The sequence below is a fragment of the Myotis daubentonii genome, chromosome 18 (assembly GCF_963259705.1).
Source record: "Myotis daubentonii chromosome 18, mMyoDau2.1, whole genome shotgun sequence".
In the NCBI taxonomy this organism is placed as follows: domain Eukaryota; kingdom Metazoa; phylum Chordata; class Mammalia; order Chiroptera; family Vespertilionidae; genus Myotis; species Myotis daubentonii.
In genome coordinates this window covers 27,892,379-27,906,536 of record NC_081857.1, presented here as the reverse complement: position 1 = coordinate 27,906,536, position 14,158 = coordinate 27,892,379, and the positions used below count along the sequence as shown (strand labels likewise).

The following is a 14,158-nucleotide window of genomic DNA, read 5'->3' as shown; positions in this document are numbered from 1 at the left end:
CTATAAAAACCTCTCAACTGACTGGTAATCCTTTCTTAGGCTGACTTTTAAAAGTACTTGTATTTCTCTGAGGAGACCTGAGAAATGAGTGTTGGAAAAGTTACCCGATGAATGCTGAGTGAAGGCGGTGTAGGAATATATATGTCACGATGAGGAAATTACCCACAAGGAGATGGATAATTAGGAGACTAAAGCCATTTCTTTCCATTGCAACCATAAGCTCTTGGAAGGCTTTTTCTTTTCTGTCTCCAGCATCAGGACAGTGCTCAGCCTCTTTGGCTCTAAATAAAAAAAGGCGGACCTTTGTTTCCTGGTTGTATACTAAACACTTCCTAGCTCAGCCTTGGGTCCTGGCATGACTCAGGAAGCGTCTGCCTAGCTTTCTCCCTCATTCCACCCAGGCCGCCTGCAGGGTGCCCTCCTAGAGCTCTGCCTACTATCACTCACCACTAAGCCACCCGTCTCCTGCTGGATCTTCAGCTGCAACTGAGTGACTCGCCGCCGGGCAGCTTCGATCTGCTCCTCCAGCAGGCTGGTGGGGCTCCGGCTATACATCTCACAGATATGCTGGTGGGGGGGCGGGGGGTGAGGAGGGCAGGGAGGAGGGGAAAAGGCAGATGGGGTGGTTAGTAGAGAATGGACAACTCATCAGTGAGAGGAACAGGCAGTTATTCCCAAACAAAGAGAGAGATCTTTGTGTTCTAGTAGACACATGCTATTTCACGATCAATTAGGAGCAGAAAAAGTATAAATGGTGAGAAACAGAACACAAGGCAACTGGAGAAAGAACACACAACACAAAGGCCCATCCTAATCTGACCCATTCTTCAAAGGTTGGCTTAAGTCCCACACCCTAAATGAGGTGTTCTTGGACTACTGTACTACTCGTGTGAGATATAAGTCACTGTCCAGATCAGCACACAAAAGGTGCCAAAGAGGAAACACAGTGAAAAGCACCTGCGATGAGAGAAAGAAGCATGGACGAAGGAGCCACCATCTGCAGCTGGGAAGCAATCTGACACTGATCTAGCACTCCTCACAGCACACAGGGAGTGCAGCACACACGCGTACAGCTGGGGCTGTGCAGTCAGGGAGTCCTGGCTTTGAATTCTGGTACCCCCACTTACTAGCTGTGTAGGCCTGGGCAAGCTTTCATCTGTCCTCATCGATAAAAGTACCTGCAAGTGACAGTACCTGCCTCTTGGGAGAGCTGAGCTATAAGGTCTGAATAAGATTATGCATGTGAAGTGCTTAGCAGACGTTCTGGTGCTTAATGACATTACTGAATATGGCTGGCTATTATTACATATATATATGCCTAAGTGACCATTACGACTGCATGACTGGCTGACCAGTCACTATGATGTTCATGGACCACCAGGGGGCAGACTCTCAACGCAGGAGCTGCCCTCCGGTGGTTAGTGTGCTTCCACAGCAACCTCCCTCGGGCAGCCAACCTCCTGCGGTCCCTCCCTACATCAGGCCCTGGCCAGCAACTGGCAGGCCCCCAGGCCCTGGCTGGCCCGGCCACAATCAGGACTGGGTGAGATACCCTGATAGGCCCTGATCGCCGGCCAGGCCTAGGGACCTCTCCCATGCACGAATTTTGTGCACCGGGCCTCTAGTTTCATTATAAAATAAAATCCTCAGTAAAGCTGTTTAAATAATTAAATAAAGACTGGATGCACATATTCTCTAAGCTCATCTGGGCCTCGCTGTTATCTGCCAACCGTTTTTACAAATTCCTCACACTTGTTTTTTCCATCTTCTCCAGGCCTAGCAAGCCTCCGACCCTTCTCCTAGTCTCAGCAGACAGTATCATCTGGTAAGAACTTTTTCCACTATTTCACTTCAAAACATTTGCAGCCATTCCTCCTTCCCCCAGAAGAGAAACTATGTCTAATCTTTTACAAAGTAATGCCTCCAACTGCCTCAGGCTCTTCTTAGGCACTAGTCACATATCTGCAAAGTTTTCTCTTTCCAATGGCTCCTTCTCAAGTTTCCAGTCTTAAACCACTACAACAAAACCCTTTCCATCAACTCAAATTATTATTATTTTTAATATATTTTTATTGACTTTTAGAGAGAAAGGAAGGGAAAGGGGAGGAGAGAGAAAGAGAAGCATCGATGTGAGAGAGAAATATTTATCGGTTGCTTTCTGTACACACTCCAACTGGGGATCGAACTGCAACCTGGGTATGTGCTCTAACCAGTAATCAAATCAATGATCTTTCGGTGCATGGAACAACGCTCAACTAACTGAGCTACACGGGCCAGGGCTCAACTCTGATGAATCTTCAAGCCACTGCCTCAGGTTTTCCTCCCTCCTTTCACAGCCACATATTTCAAAACAGGAGTTTAACTTACCCCAGACTGCTTTGCCTTCCAGTCACTCCTCAACCTAGTTCCTCGCTATTATCTCAAACAGCTATAGAACAGAATGACCTAATTGCCAAACCCAATGGTCTCTTCTAGGTCCTTCTCAAAATGCTGCCCTCTTTTGACTTCCTAACTCTACACTATCTTGGGTCTCCTCACACTCCTCCCCCAACTGTATCTTTATCCCTGCCTCATCTCTGAAATCCAGGTGAGCCTTCAGTCCCACAAACATTTACAGAGACGCGATATATGCCAGGTTCTGTGCCAGCTGTGCAAGAGATATATTCAAATGTAGAAATAGAGGCAAGGTCCTTGTCTTTAAGAACTTAGTCCAAGGCCCTAGCCAGTGTTGCTAAGTGGTTAGAGCACCTGCCCACGCACCAAAGGATCTTGGGTTCAATTCCTGATCAAGGGCACATACCTGGGTTGCAGTTTTGATCCTTGGCGCTGGTCGGGCATGTGGGGGGAGCAACCAATTGATGTGTCTCTCTCACATCAATGCATATCTCTCTCCCTCTCCCCCCCCCCCCCTTCTCCCTCCCTTCCATTCTCTTTGAAAAGCAAAGGGGAAAAGAATATCCTCGGGTGAGGATTAACAAGAAAGAAAGAAATATAACACCACTGGTGTGATGTTAGAGGTTGGTGCACTGTGCTACAGAGCACATAAGTTCCAAAATTCCATCCTCAGCTTTCTTCTCTCTCTCTGCATTGGGGCCCTGGGTGATATCATCTAATTTCCAATTTCAGCTACCACCTTCGTGCTGAGGATCTCCAAATGTCTATTTCAACCCAGGTCCAGCCCTGTTACCTCTGTATGTTCTGTGATAGTCTTTTTATCTGTGCTCCAGGGGCACCTTAAACTCAGTACACCCAGAGCTGACCTTCATTTCTTTCCCCTAAACCCTGCTTATCTCCCTGTCTCACTCTCTCAATGGAAAACCATCTACCCAGGCACCCAAATCCCAGGCTTTTATTCTCTCTTCTCCTTTACCCCTCCTTCCAACTGATAAGTTCTACTGATATGACTTCTGATATGTCTCCCATTGCCAGCCCCAACTTTCTGTTCTTATTTCTGCTGTTCGTGTTAAAGCTGTCATCATTTTTTACCTATTTCAATAGCCTCCTAGATGATTTCCTAATGTATCAATCCACTTAACACACTAAGAACACCGATTTGAAGATATGTTCACTCCCCTACCCCAAAATCCTTTGATCAATTCCTACTGTCACCAGAATAAAGTCCAAGCCCATCAAGGCCCAAAGCACTTTCCGGAGGGAAACAAATTGATCCCAACTCAAGCATCACCTCATGAAGATTTCTCTGATCATTGCATAATTAATTATTCCTTCTTTTGGGCTTCCACGGCGTTTAAAAATTTCACTAACATAAACGTCAGCATTTAAAAATGTACAATTCAGTGGTTTTGAGCATATTCCCAGAGTTGCTTCTTTCACTTAGTATAGTGTTTTCAGGGTTCTTCCATGTTAAGGCAAGACTTGTCTGATCTTTTCATCTCTGTCTACCATAGGAACTAAAACAATGCTTTACAGACAGTGGGCACTTCCAGATATTTGCTGAACTGAAATGAGTGAGGGGCTTGCTGCAAGCCACAGCTACTAGAGGAATCTGGTGACTCCACTCCAGCTAAAGTAATCTTATTACTCTCTATGCACATCATTTCCAGGCCTTAAGGACTCTCTGCATCCCATTCATCAACAGTGCGCCCTTCTCCATCAGCCTGGCTGGGCATTCACCTGTCCACCCCACCTTCCTTCTCCCTGATCCTTCCCGTCCCTGGAAATCATCAAGATCAATTCCAGCTGACTCCGATGTTCCTCAATTCTAATGTTCCCTCATTTTAATCTAGTCTACTTGTCTCATCACTGTTTGTGTTCTGTCTACGTACTCACTATTCTATGTATTATCTATAAGCTATTACCCTATTCACTCTATCGGTCACATTCTGCTTTAACAAATTCTTATTTCATTAAGGCAATGGCCAGTCGACCCTCAGCAGTGACCTTACCTGTAATTCTTTTTCCTCCTGCCTCAGCATATTCCTAAGGATCTGGGTGGCATGTTTCTGAAATTCGAGATCCTAAGAATGAAAAACATGACAGTAGTGAGAATTGGGTATCAGTTCGATTCTCTTCTACCAGCTGATTCGTGGGCAAGGAAAGCTATGAGAGTTGAGCCTGTGTGATAAATGTCTAACACTTGGAACCTTGCTAGAATTCAGTAAATATGTCATCTTATTTTGATTTTATCTGAACTTCCTAGAAACCTTGCTATAATCACCTCTGGTATCAAATTGCTCTCTAAAGTCTCCCAGGACTCGCTGGCTCAGCCTTCTTTCCAACTGGGAAATCCCATTCCCCGTTCTATCTGCATCTTGATCTCTTTTAACACCTCACACAGCTTCCCCTGGTCTTCCGGTTCTGTCCCTATTTGAATGTTTCCTTTCCTGACTCTCTCCCCCTACAGACTGGGCTCCATATTTCATTCCTCCAAGCAGGCTTTTTCGACAGGAAGCCTTTCTCTTACTCCTGCTCCACACCCTCCTGACAATGACAGGCAGTGCTGAACAGACGCCTCTGTCTGTGCTGCAGGTGGGCGGAGCACTCTCAAAGGGCCTCCTCAGAGTCTTCCGCATACTTTGGAAACGCATTGTATGTTGCTGTCTGATACAACTACATGCGCATTTACATGGAAGAACAGCTCTTTGGCTTGTCTGTTTACCAGCGTATCGTTCAATCTAACCTGCTTTCCCCCGATGGGAGTTACTTAGAGGGACAACAGCGTGAGGAGAGGAGCAGGAGGGTCATACCTGCAGAGGTTTGGGTCCTGTGATGCGCTGTGGAGGCGGCAGAGGTGGAGGAGGAGGTGGTGGTGGGATCACAGGGGCGACCTGGGGAGCTCCTGCTGGGTCTGGGTCCTGCTGGAGCCCAGAGACACCAACAGTTGAGGGTGAAGAGCCCAGGAGGGTCAGTGCAACATAGGCGCCAGCTGGAGGGACAGATAAAAGAAGGCTTGCTCGCATGGTCCTGTTCTGGACAGCAGACATTCAACCTACTAGTAAAAGGAAAGGGTTCTTTCCCCTTCTCCTCTCTTTAAGCTTGTAATTCTGTAGGAAAAGCTCTCCTCACTTACCATGCCCCCCCTTCTCTAATTCCTGCTTATCTTCCCTGCATCAACACAGGTACCTTTTCTTTCCCTTTCTTCATGCAGAGACCTCAACCGAAATTCCACCCATATGTACCTGGGAATTCTCCTGAGGGTCTGCCCGATCAGTCTCATTTCTTCCTTTGTCTCACTAACGTGGCCAATATAACGCCCCTAGTATATTGCCTGCTTGGCACATGGAAGGCACTCAAATTCTAGCCTTCTACCCTCCCCAAACTTCCCACACCCTTTAACTGTATCCTCATAATTTGTTGCTTCTGTTTGATTACCTGGGAAGACTCGATTGTTGCATCTTCCTAGCTGCAAATACAATATTTTTGCTTTCCTCGCCAAAATAAGAAATAAATGAGGAAGAATGTCTGTGAATGGGAGCCAATGGTATTTGAGTGAGACCTGGTCTGAGTAAAACATGGTCTAAATGTGAGTGCAAAGATGGGTGTAATAATTAAGATGAAGATGTTGATGAGAGACTAGCAGTGTCTCCACCTGAAATGATAATAGAAAGTTGTGGCTGTCTACGTGGGCCATTCCACATCAGGATTAAAGATGTGGCTTCAGCTGCTGCCCACATCTACAAGGGAAGCCTCCGGGGTCAACGGGGCCTTCCCTTTCCCTGTTCCCTCCTAACTCAGCTGCTCCCCTCAATTCTTTAGTGGTCAGTTCTCCCCAACTCACATTTGATAAGCTTCACCACCTCCAGGTGTGAGCTATTGGCCACCATGGTGCCGTTCACCTGTTGGGGGAACAAATGTTATTGAGTAATGGTGGTGGAAACTAGGGGATCCTTGTACAAGTTCAAAATGCCACTCCTTTGGGAAGCTATTTTCCAGTGTTCTTTAACCACCTCTGGTCCCTTATTTACTCAAATTCACATTATGAATGTATTCCTGTTCACATCTGCCATGTGTTTTGTCTTCCCAGCTAGTCTGTAAGTTTGCAAGGATAAGACCTGCAGCTTCATTCATTTGTTTGCTCGTTCATTCATTTTAAAATTTTTGGTATATATTATTTTTTCAACCATTAGCCTCGTACACATGTCAACGGACTTAACGGCTCTAGGACTCTATTCCAGAAGAAAGAGCTGAATGCACAGGGAAGATGACAGTAGTTTAGAACTGGCAAGGCCGAGACCGGTTTGGCTCAGTGGATAGAGCGTCGGCCTGCGGACTGAAGGGTCCCGGGTTCGATTCCGGTCAGGGGCATGTGCCTGGGTTGCGGGCATGTCCCCGGTGGGAGATGTGCAGGAGGCAGCTGATCGATGTTTCTGACTCTCTATCTCTCTCCCTTCCTCTCTGTAGAAAATCAATGAAAAATATTAAAAAAAAAAGAAAAAAAAAAAGAATGCCTGTTATAGACAACAAGGCAAAATTTAAAAAAAAAAAAAAAAAGAACTGGCAAGGACCCAAAGTCCGAATTGTATGGAGGACAATGAATAGCAATCCAAGAATCTGAAGGCACTGAGCCCTTCACTGGTCTCAACATCTCCCTCTTAATCTTGCTTTGGTCATTGGTGAAACGGGAGTAATAAAACCTATTCTGGAAGCATGGCTACTTTAGAGTCAAGAAGGGCTAGAATATTAGTCCTCAGCCACTGTCACCGTATACGACTGTGCTCACACGCATGGTACCGCTCCCTAACTCCGCGGCTAACTAATAGCTGGTACTGAAATGGAAATGCGCAAAGGGAAGGTCACTCACTTTGATGATGCGGTCACCCTCTTTCACACCGGCTTTCATGGCTGCGCCCCCTGTAAGAAGAAGGCCTGGTCAGCAGAGCCCAACGCCCTGCAGAGGTCACTGAGTGCACACCAAGGTCCCTCTTAGATCACTTCCCTCCAACATTTCTTCTCGCCTTTCTGTGTTAAGTACCTCAAATGTGTACATCCTACTTTGCTCCAGTGACAAAACCACTTTTAAACTAGAGTGGACTATACCAGGTCATCTCTCCCCCCCCCCCCCCTCTCTAATTCTCACCTGAGGACATGTTTAGAAAGAGGAAGGGAGAGAGAGAAACACTGATTGGTTGCCTACCATACGTGCCCCAACTGGAGGAACAAACCCACAACCCAGGTATGTGCCCTGACCGGAATAAAAAACCCGGTAACCCTTTAGTGCACAGGATGATGCTCAACAAACTGAGCATGTAGTCAACACTGAAACTTCTCCTGTTAAGACTCTTAGAAACATCTAGATGTGCTTTGTGAGAGTTTTTTTTTGATCAGATGAATGCAACTTACAGATTTAACGATCATTTGGGGACTGATTTACAAAAACACCTGATTTTTATGCTTCTCATTCACTTGTTTCAGTGTTAGTGTTTCTTGTGCTTCCTGGATATAAACTCTAGGTCATTTAAAACTACATAGTGGTCAAAACCACTGCAGTCTTCAGTCAAATAATTTTATAGCACATTCTGAGCTCTAGGCATTCAGTCACAATCTTAATCTGGTCCATTTGAAAGGAAGAAACCATTGCCTTGGTTGAATGTAGCCCTATGCACCAAGAGGTCGCTGGCTCAATTCCTGGGTTGTGGGCTTGATCCCCAGTAAGGGGTGTGCAGGAGGCAGCCAATCAATATTTCTTATTGATATTTCTATCTTTCTCTCCCTCTTCTTTCCTCTCTTTAAAAATCAATAAAATCATATTTTTTTAAAAGAAAGGAAGACACTGGAAATAGTTTAAAACAGTTCTTATGTAGAAAATAAAACCGTTATCATCTTTAATGAACCCCCAGAGTATTTTTATGACTTCTCAGCCTATGAGCCACTGTTTAAAAGCTCTTGTTTAAATCCTTTTCTCTATATTTCTGTTAGGAATCATTACATTAGCAATTATATTTAATACAGTAAACTCATTTTCCCACTGATAATAAGAAGTAACTCTTATTTGATCTTGGGACGCGTCCAGGAACATTTAAATAAAGCACACATATTCTTCCCAGACCCTGACCCTGGCCCTTCTGTTGTGGCCTGGCCTTCAGAAGTCTGGCATCTGAGCTCGGTGGAAGAAAGAGCCATTTTGCCAGAACGTATGAAACGCAAGTGACTTCTAATAACTTAGTGACTAAAAAAAAAAAGAAAGAAAGAAACCTTCAGAGTTAAGGAATCTATATATACTAGTATAAAAGGCTAATACGCTTAAGTGTCTGACCATCCAAACGGTCGCTATGACATGCACTGACCACCAGGGGGCAGATGCTCAAGGCAGGAGCTGCTGAGCTGCAGTGACTTGACAGCGGCGGTTCTCAGGTGATGCACCCCGAAACCAGAGAGGAGGGAGCCCAATTCCTCACAGGACCGTAGGATTCCACCTTCGGCTGTGGGTTATGTTGTTGCTGGGGCACTATTGGCCCCAAATCTGGTTTCCTGCTCACTTGCGTTTGCATCCCACACCCTGCATGACAGCAACTTTGCAGAGCGCCCTCTCGTACTCCGGGACCCCTCGGAGAGCTGGTTTTGGCCCATCCCCGCAGGCCAGGCTGAGGAACCCCACCTGCCGGAGGGACCCCGCTCACTCCACAGATACCGGGGAGGGACTGCGGGAGGTTGGCTCCAGGGCGTGTCCGGCCTATCTTGCCCAGTCCCACCCCACTGGCCACCTTCTAATTAATTTCCTTTCAATGTGCACTAATCTGTGCACCAGGTCACTAGTTAGAGCAGAAGTTCTCAGACTTAAGCACAAGAATCACCGGGGGAATTTATGACAAAGCCTATTCCTTGGCCCCCTTGCCAGAAAGTGATTACTTCTGAGGCTGGACCCAGGACTGCAGACTTCAACCTTTCTAGCTTCCAGGTGATTCTGATACAGGAAGAACAAAGACTACACTTTGAGAAAGAGTGAACCAAAGGAACCTAATATCTGAAAAGACAATAACTGCTGTGTTACTCTTGTGATTTCAATGCCAATCCAAATGAAGTCTCTTCCTCTCTCCTCCCCAAAATACACATACACGCACATATTTTCCAAAACTCCTATTTTGCTGTAACTCATCCTTTTGTTCTTTCCTCTCTGGGTCTGACTCTACTCAGGCCTAAGAGGAGGAAAAACTGAAGGAGTGCTGAATTCATATTTCACGAAGGGATCTCCAAACTTTCTGTATCAAAGAGACCACACAGGCAAAGTACAAGTTACTGGCAGTCCCACTAGCTGTTTCACCCAGTCCAGGAACCTTGAGAGAACAAGGGAAGCAAAGAAAAAAGTATCTTTTCAGAACTCTAGCCATGGATATGAAAAACAAACTTCCCACTGATAAGTTAAGGAGCAATAACTGTGTATGTTGTTGTATGATCCATTTACCTCATTTTGGTCATAAATTTGAAATTCTCTTTTTGTCTTTCCCATAAACAATCCCAAGTCTTTCCAAAATTACTTAACGTGTATTCGCCTTCCAGTTTGCGCTGTACTTAGGGTGACATGCTAGCCTGCTCCCTACCCCGTCCCTCCTATCTTCTTTAAACCATGTCCCCAGGTCCCTCTTTGGGACACTTGCTTTGCTCTCCCCTGTGCTCATTTCCTGTTTTCTTCAGCCTGGGTTACTAACAACAATGATTCTCTCACCTGACATATCAACATGCTTTAAATATTTGAAGTTCTTTCATACCTAATTGGTTACTCGATTGACTTGCTTTACCATGTCCTCCCACTCTTTAGTTCGTGGTGTGTTTTTTGTGTGTGTTTTGTTTTTTTTCTCCTCCCACTCTTTACTCCCCCCTCCCACATTCCTACCTGACAATGTGGTTTTCACTTCCATCTTTCAAGCTACTCCTGAAATCCTATTTTATCTATTTATTTATTTTTGTTAATCCTCACCCCAAAATATTTTTTTCCATTGATTTTTAGAGAGAAGGAAAGAGAGAGAAAAAAAGAAAGAAACATCAATGTGATAGAGATACATCGATTGGTTGCCTCCTGCATGTCACTGACAGGAGCCAGGAATTGAACCTTCTGTGCTTGTGTGTGGGCTGGCATTCTAACCATTGAACCACACCAGCCAGGGCAAAATCCTGTTTCTTTTAAGAAGGCTTCTGGAACTGATTAAAAGAAAAATAACGATCTCGAACCACAAATTTCCAAACACCATTTCCTCCCCTGTGCTGTCCAATAGCCATCATATATCTTTTGGTAACTTATTAATGTTCACTGTATTTGAAAATACATTGGGACCAGCGTGCCTATCTCACTGTAACAGGTGCAGAGGGTGATGGCCTGTGCACTGAGTAGGTGATGTGAGGGCGGCAGGAAGAAAGCCGGTCTTTGATTCCTCCTTGGCATCTTCTGACCCAGTGTGAAGAGCTCCCTTGGAGGGCAACCAGGCAGCTAACTGATGCTATTCTTTACACCTCCCAACGGGGGAGGGAGCATCCAGTGTCATCCCTAGACTCTGCCTGTGGCTTACCATTGTGGAGACCTTCCCAAATGCTCCTGGGAACCGGTATTTCCCAGAGTATTTCTCAGGCCCTCAGAGAAATGACATGTAAGTTCTCCGAGTTATGCAGCATTGTCACAAACAGGGTGGCTTTGCGAGAACTGCCCATGGCAGGAGGGATGCAATACTTACCGGGCCGCACAGACTGCACCAGAACGATGCGGTCCCCACTGACTGTGAAGCCGAAGCCATGCTGGTCCTTCTGGATGATGACACAGCGCTGAACAAGACCTGTGAGTGGTGAGGAGGAGAAAGCAGGGGGTTAGTGGGCACGGTCACTGGAAGATCAGTGCATACAGGCCAAGACCATCCCAGGACAGCCCCATATGCTCCTTCCTCCAGAAAGTCTCCATCCAGACGAACCAGATTCCCCAGCCTCAGCCTGTCCACATGCTATGGCGACGGCATGCCTCCCTCAGTGATCAATTCTGTACTCCATACAAGAAATCGCCTTCCCTGAGATACCTGTCTCTTGTACATGTCTGTCTCTCTCTGTCTGGGTGAGACTGGCCAAAGAAAGGGCAGGGCCGACTCCAGGCTGAAGACTAACGTTACAGAGAAGCAGTCCCGGACTGAAGCCCAGTGAGACTGCAAGTTTTCTATGAATTACATCCAGCGAATACAGCAGGTGGGACGCCAGGGCTTGTTGACTCTGCAGAGCTGGACAACTTATGCAGGGTGACCCAGGTCTGGCCCCTTGCCAAATCCAGGGAAGGATAAACGGCAAGAGAAAACCCCCTTTTCACATGTACATCCATACACAAACATAGAAAATGAGAAAGGCTGTGACTCCCACCTATCTCCATCCTTGCGGGTGTGTATTAGGCTTCGTGCATGTGTGCAGGTATGTGCGACTGCTTCTTGCAATGGATAAAGCATGAGTTCTAGATTTAAAACCCATTGGTTTCAGGTCCTGATTCTGTCCCTTACAAGCTTGTGCACTTGAGAACATTTCTTAACCCCTCTGAACCTCAGCTGCCTCATCTATAAAACAGATAATAAAATCTACTTTCTACAATTGATATAAGGACTAAATTTATATACAACATGTAATGATGCCTAGTACACAGTATGAGCGCATATAAAGGTAAGAAGTTTTACATGGGGTAGTTGTAGTGGGGTATACGGATTAGTCTGTATGAGTGTACACCTCTGTGTCAATGTGTTAATGCCCAAGAAGGAGGTTACCTGTTGTCTCAGAGGAGTCAGGCTGGCCGTGGTGGGAAGGGGACTTGCGTTCAGGTGCTGAATCTCCCAAAGACAGGCTACTTAACCTGGAGAAGGAATAATAAAAGCATATCAGTGAGGTGGGCAGGGAGGGACCAGTGTTGTGCTGGGAAAAAACCCTGTAAAAAGCAGCCCCACGTTTTGGGCACTAAGACACCAACCCTCTACCTGAAACCCACTCCACCTGGTGGAAGATTAGCCATGTCTCCACCAGGCAATACCACCTATTTGGCATCCTAGGCTGGCAAGGCTAACATGACCTCTTTAATACCCAGCAAGGTGTGAAGGGAAACTGGCCTTTCTGGAGTCAGGAGACAAAGAGACAACAGCAAGAATGGGATATGCACAAATACACACACTTGTTGGGTCTTACCAGGCTGCAACGGGGCTGATGGAACAGAACAGAGCACCAGAGAAAATGAATGCGAGAAAGACAGGAAAAAATAAACAGCTGGTTAGTTTTAGGTAAAGGAAGGGGAGGCTGGAGGGCAAGGACATGGCGAGTCAAAAACAAACAGAAGCCTGCATGAGCACAGCAGAGGACTGCAGTGGTAGCAACAGGGATGGTCTTCCCCACTTTAGTTTCATTTCCTCATCCCTCTCCCAGTGTCTCTAGGAGGGTAACTGGGTATTTGGTTCTCACCTGTTGGGTAACAGGCAACTTGTACATTTTTCTAGAAAGGGGGGTACAGAAATGACTCAAACCTTGGAAATTCCATTCATCTTGTGGGTACCACAGGAGAACAGGAATCTTAGCTATTTGGTGGTAGTATTCTAACCCCACATTCAGCCCCATTCCGACCACCTGACTGAGGCAGCTTGCTTAGAAACGATTAAGATCCTAAAACCTCAAGGTACCAATCAGATCATCAAACTAGAAGGTGTATTGTTCGGTCTCCTCTTTAACAGGACCCCTGCAGGGACATGAGAAGCTCAAATCATTGCTATGCCTCTCCTTTTTAGAGAAGTGTCCAAATGGCCAGTTCCTAATCAACAGTTGCTGCCCTCTGAAGGGGATCTCCTGTTTACGTCTACAGCAAAACCTATAAGGCCACTCGTGGAAGCACCATTTGCAGTGGCAAAACACTGGAAAGAATCTACATGTTCACAATGGGTGACTGGTTAAATAAAGTGCAGAATATCAATGTAATGACACAGTAGCCCGCCTACAAAAGAATGAGGAGCTCATTATATACCATAAGGAATGGTCACTAAGACATGTTGGTGAGTGAAAAAAGCAGGATGCAGAATTATGTGGACAGAAAAAAAAAGTGGCTAAAAGAGAAAAAAGGAAATTATTTGTTTGTATGTTAAAATATTTGCTTATACATATAAAATACCTACAGTATTTCTGACAGGGCACAAAATAAGCCCTTTGAACATCGGTCGGCTCCGAGGAAGGAAAACGGAGTGCCTGGGGCACAGGGATGGTGTTGGAAACTTCTCGTTATATTTTCATTTGTAACTTTTAAATCCTGAACCATGTGAAGGTGCTAGCTATCCAAATAATAAACACAATTCAAATAAATAACTGAAATTTAGAAGAAGGGGGGGTCTCCCCTCCCTCACCCTGGCACCCCTCTTACCTGGGCAGGTGAGACTGCTTTTTACTGGCTGATCTTTGGATCAGAGAGAGAAGGACATCAAGGAAGAGGAGAGCGTGGGACCCAGGAGAGAGCAACACAGGAAAGGGGAAAGAGAAAGAAAAAACAAAACAAGACATAAACTAGACAAGACACTGGAAATGGTTGGTTCCAAAGAAAAACCACAATCAAGCTATCATGGACCCAGGTATGGAAACTGACCACAATGGAGTGGCGTGAGCTTACTAAAATGCAAATCTGCCCTGTCATTTTGCTGCTTAAGACCTTTTAGAGCAGTGGTTCTCAACCTTCTGGCCCTTTAAATACAGTTCCCCATGTGGTGACCCAACCATACAATTA

At 45.7% G+C, this 14,158-nt stretch overlaps 1 protein-coding gene across 8 annotated transcripts in view; it reads right to left on the bottom strand.

Annotated features, from left to right (window-relative positions):
* ARHGEF11 (Rho guanine nucleotide exchange factor 11) overlaps positions 1-14,158 on the bottom strand; it is an 84,434-nt gene that overhangs the window by 35,482 nt on the left and 34,794 nt on the right. For 5 of the 8 annotated variants that reach the window (XM_059674075.1, XM_059674080.1, XM_059674077.1 and 2 more), the window contains exons 2-9: positions 13,802-13,834; positions 12,177-12,262; positions 11,121-11,219; positions 7,262-7,311; positions 6,239-6,296; positions 5,208-5,386; positions 4,407-4,478; positions 448-567 (exon numbers count right to left, since the gene is read on the bottom strand). In XM_059674075.1, the coding sequence (XP_059530058.1) occupies positions 448-567; positions 4,407-4,478; positions 5,208-5,386; positions 6,239-6,296; positions 7,262-7,311; positions 11,121-11,219; positions 12,177-12,262; positions 13,802-13,834 (697 nt within the window). The remainder of the gene's footprint in view (positions 1-447; positions 568-4,406; positions 4,479-5,207; positions 5,387-6,238; positions 6,297-7,261; positions 7,312-11,120; positions 11,220-12,176; positions 12,263-13,801; positions 13,835-14,158) is intronic. The other 3 variants (XM_059674081.1, XM_059674082.1, XM_059674079.1) reach the window with 2 other exon arrangements.